This window comes from Gobio gobio (assembly GCF_949357685.1).
Source record: "Gobio gobio genome assembly, chromosome: 15".
In the NCBI taxonomy this organism is placed as follows: Eukaryota; Metazoa; Chordata; class Actinopteri; order Cypriniformes; family Gobionidae; genus Gobio; species Gobio gobio.
In genome coordinates, this window is record NC_137108.1 from 26,705,470 (window position 1) to 26,723,694 (window position 18,225).

General features: G+C 43.2%; 2 protein-coding genes across 2 annotated transcripts in view; both read left to right on the top strand.

The window, feature by feature from the left end:
- slc50a1 (solute carrier family 50 member 1) overlaps window positions 1-18,225 on the top strand; it is a 214,583-nt gene that overhangs the window by 22,656 nt on the left and 173,702 nt on the right. The gene's annotated exons all lie outside the window — the stretch shown is intronic.
- On the top strand, window positions 4,082-5,137 carry LOC307139212 (uncharacterized protein; the record flags this gene model as incomplete). The annotated part of the gene is made up of 1 exon (XM_079838104.1): window positions 4,082-5,137. One exon carries the CDS (start codon window positions 4,082-4,084, stop codon window positions 5,135-5,137), a length of 1,056 nt encoding a protein of 351 aa, XP_079694230.1.

The following is an 18,225-nucleotide window of genomic DNA, read 5'->3' on the forward strand; positions in this document are numbered from 1 at the left end:
TACAGTATGATGCCCTTACTGCAATTTCATTTTACAGTATGATGCCCTTACTGCAATTTATTTTTACAGTATAATAATTTTTACAGTAATTTTACTGTAATTTATTTTACTTTTTATTTTACAAAATATGCATATGTTAATATGTTATTACTTTATTTTGAATATTTTACATGAATGCAATAAAATAAATAATACATTTAATAAATTCCAAATAAGAGACTTGAGTCCATGTACATCAGTATATTTTTTATTCACCGTCACAATCAATTACAAAAAACAGAAAAAAAATAGAGAACTGAATTCATTACAACAAATCAAAGCAGAGATCATGACGATATGGCAACAAAAAGTATGAACAAAATACCCCAGTTGGTCTTGGCTGGCCTCCCTACTGGTAAACTACTGATGGCTGATCTGAAACAAAACAGAGGGAAAATGTGTGAGAAATGGTTTATCTCATCTAAATTTGTTCATGGACAGATGAGGTAACAACTTGTGCAACAGCAGTTATTCATAGTTATACTTGTTATATTATTATTATTCATAGTTATACTTATATTATATATCTCTATCCCGAGGACAAGCGTGCGCGCTTTGGAGATTATCATGTGAAACGCAACAATACCCAATCAGAAAGCAAGCTGCTGACGGAAGACACCTCCCTCCAGCTCACGCTGGAACATGTAAAGGCCATGTTCACACCATCTCCATTACTTCATCTAAACATTTTCCTTTTCCCCCCCGCAAATTTTCTTTAAAAAGCATTCCATACACTATCAGGGTATATACAGAACTTCTTAAGTTGAATTTAATACCTTTTACTACCTTTTTTAATACCTTCAAAATATTTTTTAATACCAGCACGACTTCAAGCTGCAACTATAGTAGCGTAAATGAAATATCTTTCCAAATGGAATAACATATTGCATCACAATGTAACGAGGTCATTTTAACTTAACATCAACTGCCCACAGAGATGAGAATAGAAATAAAGACAGAAGAGGAAGGAGACATCTTCTTCATAGTTCGTGCAGTGTACAGAGGGAAACGACAAATTTTCACGGCGCAATATAGATTTTTTTTCTTTTTCGTTTTAAATCATGAAGGCGAGTCAGTGGATATCACACAAAAACGTAATGTGTGCGAGAGTCGGTGAAGTCTCAAACCTGGTCAATTATTCACTACTGAAAGTGAACGTAAAATCTGACAAGCTTTCGGCGCATATTCTCACAGAGACAAGAGATATCTCTTTATTTATATAAATCTGCTTTAACATATGCTGATAACGTATAGCCTATAACTGTCTGAATTTATATTCTTAATATTTCTCTTTTGGCCCATATTGTGAAACAAATTAGAAGAGAAGTATAGGCCCATTTCGTGTTAAACAAGTTTCTTTTTAAATAAAGCTGCTCTTACTTTCTGATAATACTGATATTATTGTAGTGTTCTGACATATTATAGACTGATAATCATTTTAATTATAGGCCTATAATTCCTTGTTTAATTGTGCAAAATGTATTTAAATAATGAGGAGTAAGCTAATCTATCTATTCTTTTATTATGCAGCATGTCGGTTGTGCATTGATGCATAATGAAATTATCACGGGGGCAAATTAAATGTATTATCAATTTAATAATAAAAGTAGGCCTACCCTAATAATAATAATAATCATTTATATACATAAATAGTAAATGCTAAATCTTCACTCATACAGTGAGCAGACAAGTCGCGCTCGAGGATCCGAGCCATGGTGTGAGCACATAAACCGTGAGCTTTGGCTTTACATCGCATGCGATCGTACAGTGTGAGTAGGTAACCTTGCTGAAATCGCACAGAAATCGCACAGTGTATGCCAAGCTTTAAGCAACTTGCATATTTCGAAACAGCTCTTCAATGCCATAGATTCAAATTTAAAGAGTGGTGTTTAGTTGCAAGGTCTAAACACCACAGCACCTCAGCTCGCAATGTAGCGGTGGTGATAGGGCATAGCGTCTGCTGTCTGCCGTCTGTCACGCACTGTTGATGATGCTGCTAGACTAACGTTAGGCTACTGGCAGTGGTTTGAATCGGGAGAGCAGTCGGGGTTGAGGGCAAAGCAGTGGAGGTTGAGGTCGTTGATGCATCTGTAGCGCAGAACATTGGTATGGGAAGCTGCTCGCTACGTCCGCGCATCCTAGCTTGGTGGCTATTTGATTACATATGCGATTTGACGCCATTCACCCCCACCCAGGTTATATTAATTGTCTTCTTGCAGACGTGGCAATAAGCCTCGCGGCTGTTGCAAACTACTGGCCTAAGCCAGACTTTAAATCGTGAGTCCTCCAGCCAGAGGTCCGAAAACTTGCATTTCCCCATGCTTTAATTACTGAATGGAAGTGAGCTCGCGTACATGTTTGTCAGCAAGCCAGCCGCGGACCCAGTTTGTTTCAGCGCGCGCGAACGAACACCACCTCACACGATATCGCGCAGGTCCTACTCTAAACATATAAATAAATCCACGCGAATTTTAGAAAAAAAAGGCCTGTCCTTAACACAAATTGAAAATTTATCTAAAAAAAATTGGGCTCGAAAAAGCCCAATAATGAAAATTCTGTCATTAATTACTCACCCTCATGTCGTTCGAGACCCGTGAGTCCTCCGTTCATATTTGGAACACAAATGAAGATATTTTTGTTGAAAGCTGATGGCTGAGAAAGGCTTCAGACTGGCCTCCATTGGCATTCAGTACATTGACACTTCCAATATCCATGAAAGGCACTTAAAACGTTGTTACAAAGTCCATCTCACCACAGTGACTCTATAATAATTTTACGATGCGACGACAATAGTTTTTGTGCGCAAAAAAAAATCTAAATAACATCTTTATCCAACTTGTTCTCGACTTCCGTGTGTGCCTCCACGACGCATGCGCGAGAATATTACGCAGATCCGGCGTTCGGACATATGACCCAGAAGCAATTTGTTTACGAGCAGAGGAAGAAGCGCGTGTCTAAGATGTTGAATTCTACATTGATCGTGCTTTAGGTCTCGGCGTAGTTCTCAAAATGGGGCTTAAGTGTGTATTTCATGGATTCCCGAACGCCGGATCTACGTCATATTCTCGCGCATGCGTCGTGGAGGCACACACGGAAGTCGAGAACAAGTTGGATAAAGGTGTTATTTTGATTTTTTTTTTCGCACAAAAACTATTGTCGTCGCATCGTAAAATTATTATAGAGTCACTTACCCCTTTTCCACCAAAGCAGAGCCAGAGCTAATTCAGAGCCAGAGCTAGTCCCAGTTCTTAGTTGGTTCGACTGTGGAGCTTTCTAAGAACCGTTTGCTTTTCCACAAGTCGAGAGCCACAACAGAGCCAGGTCTTACGTCACTGTGTATACGTCATATCTTTCCCAGCAACGCTAGCGCGCTAGCGCCAAACACAAACACACCATCAACAATGGCGGACGTTGCGTTGCAATTGATGTTCATGGCTTTGCGGACTTACATCGGCATCCAAACACGGCGGATCCAACGTGTTCGTGCGGCTCGCCGTAATTTGTACAGACGGAGATTACAGGCGAGAGTAACGGTATGTACATAACATTTATTTTTAACAATAAGATGTCAACTTTAGCCTCAGCATGTTGCTACCATCCTAGCATCGACTTTGCTTATAATCAATCACATTGTTGTTAAATAAAAATGTATTAAGCATTGGTGTAAGAAGTTTACTGCTTTGTAAAAACTCTACTAGAAGTGCAATTTACCTAAGTAAAAGTATGTCTGTATTATAAGCAAAAGTCACTCACAATATTAAAACCAAAAGTAGTTAATCTGCAGAAAAATGTGTCCATTGTCAGTTGTTCTATTCTATATAATATTTTTAATTTTTCTTACTGCTGCTTTAATGTTTAGCCTATATTGCATTGTACTGCTGTTGCCAATTTTTATATCATATATACATACATACATATATATATATATATAAAAAATATATAAAATGCACAGTCCCTCTATTGCCCATAAATGAGACTTTTTTTTTTTTTTTTATCTTTACAGGCAATCTTGCAGCTGAAGGCAAGGAGGAGGTCACCTGTAATGTGGGCATATCCACGATCTGACCACTGGTGGGACACAATTGTTCCGGATTTTACCCCGTTACAATTCATGCAGAATTTCCGTGTGTCCCCAGCATCATTTGAGTATATCTGCAGTCGGGTCAAGCATGTCATGGGGAGAAGGAACACAAACTACCGTTTGTGTGTCCCAATCCGAAAGCGTGTTGCTATTGCCATCTGGAAACTGGCCACGGGTGGTGAATACAGGACCATCAGCCATCTTTTTGGAGTAGGCCTCAGCACTGTGTTTAATTGTGTTCAGGAATTCTGCAACACAGTCATCACGGTGCTGCTTCCTGTCCACATGAAATTTCCTGATGCTGACAAGTTGTTAGAAATGGCCACTTTCTTTAATAATCGTTGGAGAGTTCCACAGTGTGTTGGTGCAATTGATGGCAGCCACATTCCAATAATTGCACCAGAGGACTATCCACGAGACTATTTTAATCGGAAAGGCTGGCATTCTATTGTTCTGCAAGCAGTTGTGGATGGCAAAGGTCTTTTCTGGGATGTTTGTGTTGGCTATCCAGGGAGTGTGCATGACGCCAGAGTGCTCCGACAGTCACATTTGTGGGAGGTCCTAAGTGATGGGGAATTACTTGGGCAAAACAAAGTGACCATCTCTGGCTGTGATGTTGGACATTACCTGATAGGTGATCCAGCGTACCCAATGCAGAATTGGCTCATGAAGCCCTTTTCTGACACTGGCAGACTGACCCCTGATCAACACACCTACAACTACAGGCTGAGCAGTGCACGATCGGTTGTGGAGATGTCTTTTGGGAGATTAAAAGGACGATGGAGGTGCCTCCTAAAAAGAAACGACTGCAAGCTGGAGCTGAGCAAGAAGATGGCACTGACCTGCTGTGTGCTCCATAACATTTGTGAGGAACATGGTGACAATTTCACTGAAGAGCACCCAGACAGGACTGTAAACATTCAGCCTCCTGTCCAGACAGTACCTGAGCATGCTAACGCAGAAGGGGCCGACGTCAGAGCTGCATTAATGATGCATTTTAACGGAGGGAACGAGTGATTCTTTCAATACAACAATTCCATATTTTTGTAACACCGCCATTTGTGTTTAAGGACATCTGGACTGTCATAAATTGTATTATGTATTATTCTCTTCCATTGATTAAAAAACTGAACCAGACATTTGTATTAAGAAACATGTTTATTTAAACCAAAAAAAACTAATACAAATATTTATCAAACAGTGCAAAATGTAAAAATGTAAAGTGCAGTAAATAAATTGTAAATAATTTAAATAAAAAGTGTACATAAAAAGAAACCAAAAACACTGGTGATGTGCAATTCTTGTGCAGTTCTTTGTGCAAATTTTTGGCGCTCATTTGTGCAATTTTTGGGCGCTCATTTTTGCACTTGTGCCTCCATTACAGCCACCATGCGCCCCATGAGTCCAAGCAGCGAATGTGTGTCCGCTCGCATGTCCTGCCGCAAGGCATCGTCCAGGTCTTTGCTGTGCTGCAAAAACCTCTCATCTGCCCTTTCTAAATACTGCACCAGTTCTGAAGTGCTGTCTCTCTTCCTTTTTCCTGTGTAAAACAATAATAGCAGATGACAGATCAATGTGTTGTCATAGCATTGCAAAAAAAAAAAAATTCTGCAGGGAAATATGCGTATGCATCTGCTATATGATTAAATACTATTTTATATTATAGCATTATACATCACTATCACTTCACATTTTGCTCATGTCCCATATTATTTCCTACGCATAATATTGTATAAAGCAAGTTAATGTAATTAATGTTACATATCAAAGCATTTTGTGTTGATGTTCATTAAGTTAAATGAAAGGAAAAAACGTTATTTCCGTATCTTTTAGATAGATACATACATACACATGTGTGTATATGTGTGTGTGTATATATATATATATATATATATATATATATATATATATATATACACACACACACACTCACACACTTACATATACATACACACACACATAGAATGTTTGCATAGTGTACGGTGTGCCCATTTGCACAGAAAGTCTTACCCCGTTCAGAAGATGTAATGTTATCCCCAGAACTGCTACACGACGGCGTGGGAGAGCTGCAGCCCAGCGGTGGCGGTAACGCGACGGTTTCATCACCGTCGTTGATGGCAGACAATTCTATAAACAAAAACAAGACAGTGCATCAATAAAAAACACTTTTTTTGTCCACTGTTTTTTATACACGGTTCTGCTGATACTTTAAACAATGAAATCACAGATACAACTATCCTAGCTATCAACATTGCAAACACTAATATGAGTAATTAGTACCTTGCTAAACATCTAAAAACACAACTGACTGGGAACAAGTAAAATATTGTAAAAACAGAACTTACCAGGATCATTGCAACTTTGCTGCAGTGAATCATCCGCCATGGCCTCGAGCACTATTGTCGCCGAATTCAGTGCCCCAGTGACCTGGCATGCCGGTCGATCGCAGAGGACCGAGTCGAGGACGTCGAAATGGGGGTTTCGGCGTGGGCGACCATTGCCGCTTCTACCGAGATCCTTTTTTTGGTCCCTGTAGTCTTTTTTTAGTTTTTTCAGTTTGTTGCTTATCTGGACGATGTTCCTGTCGAACCCCGCTGTAGCCATGTCCCGCTGGATCTGCTGTAAAACTGGTTTCGTCCGTGAAGCCCCGTCTAGTTTACTCTGGACTTCTGCAGAGGACCAGAGTGCTAAAAAGCAGCTAATTTCCTCCTCGGACCACTGTTGCTTTTGTCTAAGCGCGTCCATTGTTGTGTTTAGCGTTAGCTGCTAATTCAAAAATGGCGGTCACAAGTTTGTGGTCTTGTTGGTCATGGTAACCCCGCCCCCAGCCGCTGACGTAGGCGGTTCTTACTTCTAGCCCTGTTCTAGCCCAGCAATGTTTTGGTGCTACTTAAGAACCACTTTTCCTGGCTCCGAGGTGGTGCTTTCGGTGTGGAAACACAAAGAACCGATTTGAAACTAGGCTCTGGCTCCGATCTAGCTCTGGCTCTGCTTTGGTGGAAAAGGGGTAACTGTGGTGAGATGGACTTTGTAACGACGTTTTAAGTGCCTTTCATGGATATTGGAAGTGTCAATGTACTGAATGCCAATGGAGGCCTATCTGAAGCCTTTCTCAGCATCAGCTTTACACTAAAATATCTTCATTTGTGTTCCGAATATGAACGGAGGTCTTACGGGTGTCCAACGACATGAGGGTGAGTAATTAATGACAGAATTTTCATTTTTGGGTGAACTAACCCTTTAATGCATTAGTTAACATGAACTAACCATGAACAACACCTCTGTTCAGCATTAGTTAATCTTTGTTAACGTTAGTTCATAAAAATCCAGCTGTTAACTATGCATTAACTAATGTTAGCAATATTTTAATAATGCATTAGTAAATGTTGAAATTAACATTAACAAAGATAAATAAATGCTTTATAAGTGCAGTTCATTATTAGTTAATGTTAACTAATGTAGTTAACTAATGAACCGTATTGTAAAGTGTTACACAAATTTTTAAGTGCATACAATGAATCATTTTTAATTACTTTGTCATGTTATGCAGTGACATATCCCACATGAGACTAAACAGTCACAACAAGATAACAAATAGATGCCAAGTAGGAAATGTAGGCAACAAGTATTTTTGAAATAATAAAATGTTATGCATTAAAAGACGTTAATCACATAATGTTAGTCAAAATATATACTTACAAAGCCAAAGATGCTCAGTGCTGTGGCTCTTTCTGGGGTGTTGTTAGCTCCTGTTGACACAAGAGAGAAAAAGAAGAAATTTTCATTAATGTTTATTGACTAATGGTGCCTAAATGTTATGCACATGATAATTCACAGATATAGAATGACTGCTAGATTGACCACTTACACAATCAAATGACTATCAACACTGAAAAAAGAGAGAAGACAATAATAGAGCCTACAGTGGCATGTAAAAATGAATTCATATGAAATAATATAATAAATAAGGAGAGAGAGAGAGAGAGAGAGAGAGAGAGAGAGAGAGAGAGAGAGAGAGAGAGAGAGAGAGAGAGAGAGAGAGAGAGAGAGAGAGAGAGAGTGCGGGCGCGCGAGACAGCCTTTGACACCGCTCAGGCGCTAACGTTACTTCAAATGGCGTCACACACATTTAACTGTCAACGAAAATATGTAACTATAACTGGCCGTGAAAAGACGGAAACCATTGTTCGCGTAAATACAACATTTGGTACATAATGTACAATGCAGGTAACAGTTAGTCAATTGTATGCAAATTTAATGGGTTATGAAAGCGGTTCTTGAGGAAAACGAACAGTTCCCCGAGACTGTCGTAATAGCAATTCGATATTATTATTTACTTTCTTCATGTATGTAGCTATATTTAATGGATATTGGTTTACGTTTTAAAAGTATCAAAGACATTTGTGATAAATTTGTCAAATAAAAACTTCTTACCTCAGGAAAGCTCGCAGCTGGTGTCTGGCGATCCGATCCATTCCACAGGCAGGGACGTCCGTTATGCGCGCACTCGACACAAACCTCATTTGCGCGGGCTTGGCACGCGAGTAAACAATTTAAATTGTGTGAGGTGTAAGCAAAGTTTATAAATATATTTTTTAAACATTTAAAAATTACATTTATATCACCACACTTGTACTGGTATTACTCTGGCATTAAAATAATAATAAATAAAATAAAATTACGGATCATGAGAAATAAAATGCTAACAGTAGGTGTGTGTGTGTGTGTGTGTGTGTGTGTGTGTGTGTGTGCGTGTGCGTGTGCGTGTGCGTGTGCGTGTGTGTGTGTGTGTGTGTGTGTGTGTGTGTGTGTGTGTGTGTGTGTGTAGCCTACCGTTAGCATTTTATATCTCATGATCCGTCATTTTATTTTGCAACGTACATTTATAGCCGAAAAATAAACAAGTAATGAAACTTCACTTTGCCCTCAGCCTAAACGATTTGCCAGGGAACAAATTATAGATCCATGAGAGCAAATATGGGCCGTTAAATCTCCACAAGACTAATTATAGCTGGAGACGCCACAGAGACATCAGAGCCAGCGGCAGACGTCAGAAGGACTGGCCGAGGAAAGTCTACTCTCGCCGGGTAAACAAGCGCTGAACGCCGCTGACTCACTGGAGCTCACATCTCCGAAAACGCCAGATAAAATGTTAAAATAGGCACTCTTCTTATAAATAAACCACAGATTTGAGCTTTAAACAACTACATTACCGACTGAAAAAGTCTTAAAACTACGTTTTGTCACACATTAACAGTTTTAACACAAAAAGACGTGTAAACACAGCCCATGTCAGTCATTTCTCAACGAGACGAGCCGCTGGCAGAAGCTCCTCCTATGAGGCGAATTCGAAATACATTTATAACACTAATACTTTACTCTATTTATTCTATACTCTATTTTTTCCTCTTTTTGAAAGTTGTGAAATCACTATTGTGGAGTTTTTCTTTTGCTATTTGAGCAATTGGGCACACAAAAAATATATAATTATTGTATTCTCTCATTCACCACTATACAATTTAACCCAACCATGACGACTTCCGCTCTGAGAAACCCGAAAATGTGAAAAGGGTAGGAGAAAATACTAAATATAAAAATTACTTCTTTGTCTCCCACAAAGAACTAATTTTACATCCTTCCATCCACATGTTTTTATTTAACTTTTAAACATCCAGTGTGTGTGTGTGTGTGTATTCTTTGTTTACAGTAGCACTACTGCTTTTACGTAAACAGTAAAATACTGCAAATTCCCATATACAGTAAGTTACTGTAAATTTCATTAAAAATACCCACAATGCAGTGCATATTACAGTAGCTAACCGTAAATAATATAAATGGTATTTTACTGGGCTTTTTTGCGGTAAGTAACTGTAAAATTGCGGTAAAGTCTAACAGTGTAGGATATATATATATATATATATATATATATATATATATATATATATATATATATATATATATATATATATATATATATATATATATATATATATATATATATAAACAAGTGAAATATTCTATGGTTTAATTCACTTATGATGCCAGTGTGAAGGCAGTGTTTAAGGAATGCAACATTCATACATAAATCAACATATAATCTTGTGATCTCACACTGGCACGCACACTACACAAGCACGCAGTAGTGCATAAAAACATTGAATGGGTGAGTTGGATGTGTAATTTTAGATCACCTGTGGATCAAACAAAAACAGGACTAACAAGCAACTTTTGTATAAGCACTATTCTTTTACTTTCACTTTAATAACAAAGTTTTTAATAGCAACTGACAACAGCCACATTCTATGTGGGACTTTCTAAGAGTAAAAAAATCTCATCAATGAAAAGGAACCTGCTAATAAGTGATTTTACCCCTATGTGTTTAACTGTATGTGTGTTACAGTTGTCAATGGCCTGAATATGTAGCACACAACTGACCTAAGTATGACTGAATACATATATGAGCACAATTTGAAATATCCATGTCAGTTTTGTGTGTGGTAGGTTGTGCAATAGGTGTAAGATCACAGATTGTGTGAGGGAAAACGATTTGTTTGTTCATAATTCTTTAATCATTCGGTCGTAATATTGATGTAAAGTTGTACAGTGTAGTGTAAGTGCTTAAAAGAGAAACCAGTAAAGCTGTTTATTTAGTAAATAAAAAGAGAAAAGTTTCATACTTCAGAGGTATTTTAACACCTCAATTGCCATCCAAATGTGTGTCTATTTCATTTAATGATTTTGATGACACGCCTGATGAATAATATGGTGCATTCTCTAAAGTTTAAATATCATCATTTCAATCTGGAAGGTGGAACAACTAGATCTGTCCTGCATAGAGCAAATCTCACTTTCAAGACTAACCTTGTTTGGACATTCTGCCAGATAGAGAGCAAAAGAGAGGTTTCAAAAGATAAAAAGACTGAAATATCCAAAAGCAAAGCACTGAAATCAGCATAAAAACGCTGTTAATTGTTAACAAAGTAATTGGGAGCAGTGATTAAGTATGGAGAGAAACGTTTCGGTTACTAACGTAACCTCGGTTCCCTAAGATGAGGGAACGAGTATTGCGTTTTGCTAAAACGCTATGGGGGAATTCCTTTCCTCGAGATATTGAAGCAAATTTTTATCCAAAAATACCTTTTATACGCAGTGCAGCTGCACAACTCTCAGCAGGAAGCAGCTGCGTGCTGATTGGCTGTGCCGCTGCAACTGCAGCAACCTATAGCGAGACCGTGGGGCGGGACGGACCAATCAGGTCCTTCCAAACTCCCGCCACAAGGGGCAACATAATTTGCATAGCCTAGGGTATATAAGACCCACTCTCGCAAGGTTAGTCAGGTTAATCGACTGAAGCGACTCCTGAGCAAGTGAGCAAGCACGGCAAGCAAAACGCAATACTCGTTCCCTCATCTTAGGGAACCGAGGTTACGTTAGTAACCGAAACGTTCCCTTACGAGAGTACTCTCGTATTGCGTTTTGCTAAAACGCTATGGGGGACCAATGCAAAACGCCGTGCTTGCTTAACGGCTCTAAAGCCGACGACACCAAACCCAGGCCAACCTAGGTGGGCCCGTAGTATGATATCAATAATTCAGAATGGGCCAGACCTTGAGTCGGGCCCTCATGAGAATGAACACGATATTCGTGCAATAAGTATAGACCGGACATAATCGGGTCAGGAATAATGAGTGGCCAGATACTTCGGGCCATATAAGGAATATGCTTATAACTTAACAATATTCAACCCAGGCCGGACTTATCGAGCCATAAGGGGTTAAATCTGTTCATACAGCAAGAAGCCCAGCTTGTAAAGCCGGAACATCTAAATTATAGAATCTGATAAAAGTGGACGGGGAGGCCCAGCCTGCCGCCGCACAGATATCATTCAGAGAAATGCCAGTAGACCAAGCCCACGAAGAGGCCATGCCTCTAGTAGAATGGGCTTTAATGCCTAAGGGGCAACTGAGATCTTTAGACTCATAGGCCAGTGAGATAGCATCCACTATCCACCGTGACAGGGTCTGCTTTGTAACCGCGCACCCTCGGGTGCGTCCGCCAAAGCATACAAAGAGCTGTTCAGTTTGCCTGTAAGCAGCGGAACGCTCTATGTATATTCTCAGCGCTCTGACAGGACAGAGCAAATTAGCATCTATTTCATCTGACTGTGATGAAAGTGCCGAAAGTGAAATGACCTGTGCTCTGAACGGAGTTGAAAGCACTTTAGGTACATATCCATGTCTTGGTTTGAGGACGACTTTGGAGTCGTTTGGCCCAAATTCCAGACACGAGGCGCTCACAGAGAGCGCGTGCAGATCACCCACTCGCTTAACTGATGCAATCGCTAGCAGAAAAGCAGTCTTAAGTGACAGGAGCTTTAAGCTCACAGAATGCAGAGGCTCAAATGCAGAGCTCTTCATGGCATCCAGGACCGTGGACAGGTCCCATATAGGGACTGAAGGGGGGCGAGGTGGGTGAAGCCTTCTAGCCCCTTTAAGGAAGCGAACAATCGCTCTTCCCTAGTGACAGTCCGTTCACTTGAATGTGATACGCTGCTATAGCAGCCACATAAACTTTGAGCGTGGAGGGGGAGCGACCCGCGTCCAGAAGCTCTTGTAAAAATGTAAGCACCTCTGACACTGCACAATCATGTGGGGTCAGACTTCGCGCTTTACACCAGTCTGAAAAGACTGACCATTTGCCTGAATAGAGCCGCCTAGTTGTGGGGGCTCTAGCTTCAGTAATAGTAGTCATTACGCTTTCAGAAAGGTTCTCATGTACCCGTTGATGGGCCAAACATGAAGCGCCCATAGATCGGGACGGGGATGCCAGATCTGCCGTTCCGCCTGCATGAGGAGGTCTCTCCTCAGCGGGATCGGCCACGGAGCTGTATCTGACATCTGACTCAGTAGTGAGAACCAAGGTTGATTTCTCCAAAGCGGGGCTATTAAAAGCACAGCGCATTTGCTCTCCCTGATCCTCTCTATGACCTGAGGTAACATTGAGATTGGGGGAAACGCATAAAGGGGAAGGTTGGGCCATTCGTGGGCCAACGCATCCTCGTGCTTGGAGAAATATATTCGGCATTGAGCATTGTCTTGTGAGGCGAAAAGATCCACTTTTGCCTCTCCAAACTTGCCCCAAATTATCTGAATTATATTTGGGTGAAGAGACCACTCTGCCGGGGACACTTTGCCCCTGGACAGCATGTCCGGACCCAAATTCAGAATGCCTGGCACGTGAGTCGCTCTTAGCGAGCTCAGATTGTGCTCTGCCCATATTAGGGCTTCTTCCGCCATTGAGTGCAGATCGATAGATCTCAGACCGCCTTGGCGATTTATATAGGCTACCACCGACCTGCTGTCCGTTCGGATCAGGACATGGTGGTTTTTATGTACGGAAGGAAAGCTCTTAGCGATATCGTGACCGCTTTCATCTCTAGACAGTTTATATGAAGGCTTTTCTCCGAGTCTGACCAGAGACCGGAGATCGGCCTGCCCTCGTGAAGGGCTCCCCAACCTAGGTTGGATGCATCTGTCGAGATAACTTTCCACTTCGTAACAGTGCCCAAACTCACACCCGTCTTGTACCAGACGGGATTTTTCCAAGGAGCCAGAGCTAACACACAGCTGTGGTCTACCTTGATTTGCAATCGGCCCGAAAGCCATGCGTGAGCTGGAACGCGGCGATTCAGCCAGTGCTGTAGGGGGCGCATGTGCAACAGACCCAGTCTGAGAACTGGCGCCGCCGAGGCCATGAAACCCAACATCCTCTGAAAGTGTTTGAGAGGAATGTGTGCACCGGACCTGAGGGAAACCGCTCGGTTCCGAACAGAGAGCGCGCGCTGTGACGTCAGCCGCGCGCTCATCTGCAGTGAGTCCAATACTGTTCCCAGAAACGAAACTTTCTGTGTGGGAGACAATAAACTCTTTGCCACGTTGATTCTGAGTCCCAAGCATTGTAAATGGTTGAGAAGCCAAGATCTGTGGTTTAATAACTGTATCTCTGACTGAGCTATTATAAGCCAGTCGTCGAGATAGTTGAGAATTCTCATTCCCTGAAGCCTCAGCGGGGTTAGCGCCGCTTCCATGCACTTTGTAAACGTGCGAGGGGCTAGAGATAGACCAAAAGGTAGCACCTTGTATTGGTATGCTTTCCCCTCGAAGGCGAATCTCAAGAATGGCCTGTGATGGGGGGCTATTTGTATGTGAAAATAGGCATCCTCTAGATCCACAGTGAAAAACCAATCTCCCGGGCGAATGTGCGCGAGGATTTGTTTCATTCTCAACATTCTGAACGGGCGCTTCATAAGGGCTTTGTTCAAATCTCTGAGGTCTAGGATGGGTCTTAGACCACCGTCCTTTTTTGGTACAAGGAAGTAACGGCTGTAAAAGCCTGACTCGCTCTGTGAGGGGTGTACGGCTTCTACCGCTCCCTTTATTAACAGTTTTGATATCTCGGTTCGAAGCACGTGACTTTTGTCGCTTCTCACCGTTGTCTCTTCCACGGCGCGAAAGCGCGGTGGTCTGCGAGCAAACTGTTGCGAGTAACCTCGTTCTATTATGTTCAACACCCATTTCGAAATGCCGGGAATGGCCCGCCAGGCCTCGGCCTTCGAAGCCAGGGGCTGAATTAATCTGTGGGGCGAGTCGCTGAGTAACAGGGACTCGGTGGCCCGATAACCTTGCGCTAAGCTGGCGCTTATGAGGGAATTGTTTCCCGCCGCCTGAGTGCAGGGGGCCGGGGGACATAGAGGATTGGTGCTTTTGTACAGGCGAGCGCGCTTGAGTGCGGGCTCGTTGACTGTGAGAATAATGTTTCCAGCCACCTGAGTGCAGGGGGCTGGGGAACATGGGGGAGTGCTTGAGTGTAGGGGTACATGCTTTAATGCTGGCACACTGCCTACAGAGAAAAAGCTCTTTTTGTGACTCATATGGGTCGCCGTGAAAACGGCGTTTGTGTACAGGCGAGCGCGCTTGCTTGCGGGCTCGTTGGCTGTGAATGTGGCGTTCCCAGCCGCCTTGAAGGGAGCTGGGGAACGTTTTGGAAGAGAGCGAGGCGGTGCACCGGCCGAAGCGGGCACTATCCGCCTTCTCTTCATACCTCTGGCTAGGACGGCTTCGGAGGCTCAGGTTTCGACACATTGCTGGGTCGTGGACCTCGACGCTCCGGCGGTCTGCTGCGGCTCGTAGAGCGGGAACGCTGACCGGACTTGGAAGCCGCATGAGGCTGGCGAGCTGAAGGCGGCGCCTTGGTGGGCTGGGCTGGTCCAGCTTTAGCTTGACGGCTAGCGGAGGAGCTGGAACGCTTGGGCAGGAAATGTCGCATTGCCTGCGAAGCTTTCTGTGCCTCAGTGAAGCGCTCCGTGAACCCAACCACGGCGGAACCAAACAATCCTGAAGGCGAAATGGGCGCGTCCAGGAAAGCGGTCTTGTCCGTGTCCTTCATCTCCGTTAAGTTAAGCCATAAATGGCGCTCCAACACCGTCAGGCTGGCCATGCATCTGCCGATCGCCTGAGCATTGGCCTTGGTGGCGCGCAGGGCCAAGTCAGTGGCGCCGCGCAGATCCTTCAGAGCCTCGTTATCAGGAACAGACTCGTCCAGGGAACGGAGGAGTTTGGCCTGGAAGACTTGAAGAACCGCCATGGAGTGTAGCGCTGACGCCGCCTGGCCGGCGGAGGCGAATGCTCGACCGGCGAGGCTGGACGTAGTGCGGCAGGCCTTGGAAGGGTGCACGGTCTTTGACTGCCATCCTCTGGTGGAGGGCGGGCAAAGGTGTGCAGCGACAGCCTCCTCGAGGGGAGGAAAGGCTTGATATCCTTTTTTCTGAGCGCCATCGACTTAGGGCTGTGCAATTAATCGAATTTCGATTTCGATTTCGATTTTGCCTCCCAACGATCACCAAAATAGTACAATCGAGAAAAAACGATTATTTTGCCTTGCGTTTTGAATGAAACGCGCACGCGCACATCCGCCCCTCCCGAACCCACAAATCTCTCTCAGGTCGTGAGTCTCGTGTTCATATCATCCGCTGGAATTTAAAAACTCGGCGCGAGTAAAGATGGCAGAAGGAGGGCAGTTACAGCAGCGTTTGGTGAGCAAAAAAGGCAAAACCAACTCCGTTGTCTGGGAACAGTTTGGCTTCGAGGAATCAGACGACGAGCAGAAACATGCTAAGATTTGCTACATGTAGTGGCTGCAACGCAAGGGAACACCACGAATTTGTTTAACCACTTGAAAATTAAACAGTGACCTATGACAATCTAATATAGAAACAAAAACTGACAAGAGCAGGGGTGCCGTGTAAACGTCCTTTTTTTCCTTCATATTTTTCAAATAATTCTCTCTTTGTAAACTTTGTTCAATGCATGCGAGATTGCGAGTGCTGCCATATTCTCGAATATGACCAGTCGTTTTCACCGTCATCACCCGGGTTTAGTTGCTTTAGGGTTTAGGTTTAGAATGAGAAGCCGCGCGCGCTGTGAGAAAATGTGTCTCTGCACTCATCCGAGAGCGCGCGCACGTCTCTCAGCGCGCAAATATTGAGTTCTCTTTCAAGTCTTGCTCTTAAACGGACAAACTCACACAAAACGTATGTCAACATGTCCATCTTGATGAGTATCTTAGCAGACATAGTCTGTATATGCCTTAAGTGAACTTTATACAGTCGATAAAGAAGACGCGAGGTCTTAAAGGGGCAGTAGCCTTTACTGCTGTCTGTTTAATGTCAAACAACAAAAGACAAGGACATCACTCACCGCTCTTGATTGAATAGCTTTTGTAAGTTTAATAGGATTAATCTTTAATTTATGCACTCAAATATGCAATGTTATTTTACATTTGATACATTTCTGTACCTGAAAACTAATGTTAGACGTACATGAAAAGCATAGCCGAACCATATTGTTGATCTTATTTATTTGTGGTTATCATTTTTACGTGACTACTTTTATACTTTGATTCGAATATATGTTATATTATTTATTTTAATAGTTCAAAAAGTACAACAAATGTTACAATTTCAATTGAATTGTTGAAAGGTGTATTTTTAATAAATACAACACATTCCCAAAGTCATGTGAAATAATCGTGTTACATAATCGTGATTTCAATATTGACCAAAATAATCGTGATTATGATTTTTTCCATAATCGAGCAGCCCTACATCGACTACCGAGAGCACTGGAGAAAAAGAGGATCTGGCGCGAGATGAAAATGGCGCCTTCCACGATTTTGTTAGCTCCTCGTGGACTTCTGGAAAGAAGGGAGCGGGTCTTTGAGCGGTCGGTTGACGGCGGTTCTCGAAATACCACTCATCCAGTCGGCTTCTCGTGGGCTCCTCGGGCTGAGACCAGTCAATGCCGAGGTCGTCCACGGCCTTGGTGAGCAAGCGCATAAGCTCAGCGTCGACTGAGGTTATGACGCCGCTAGCCGTCCGCGTCGAAGTGGCGTGCTCCGAGGCGGCGTCCGACCACCCGCTCCCGGATGCAGCAAGGGAAAGGCTGTCATCCTCTTCCTCCTCCGGTCCGCCGAACGAAACAGCAGCAGCCGCCAAGCGAGGGGAGCTGTGCTGCTCGTCGACGAACAACACGGGCGATGGCGAGGCACGCGGGGACATGCCCGGCGTGTGCTCGTCAGAGCGCTCCGGTGGCCTCTGGTCGCGACGTTTTTTCTTCCGTGGCTCTAGAGGCTGGGAGCACGGGACGGGATCCGAGTCGAAGCTGGCGAGCCGAGCCCGAAGGGTCTGCAGCGCCAGCTCGTCGCACTCAGGGCAGCCGCCCTGGTTGAGTGCAGCCTGCGTGTGGTCTCGTCCGAGACATGACACGCAGATGATGTGCCGATCCTCGTCCGCGATGAAACCTCTGCACGAGGCGCAGGAACGAGACATTTGTATCAACGTCTCGGCTCTTTTTGAATGTTTCTGAAAAACAGAAGGTATAAAGGATATGGTGCCGGATGGCGCAGCTGGAAGGCAGGCTGAAGGCGGAGAATCCGACGTCCTCAGGCTGCGTGTTCCGCTGGATGCGTGTCGACGGCAGGCTTCGATCCGGAGCTCAACGATTGCAAGTCGCTGAAGAAGAATTAATCTGACTAACCTTGCGAGAGTG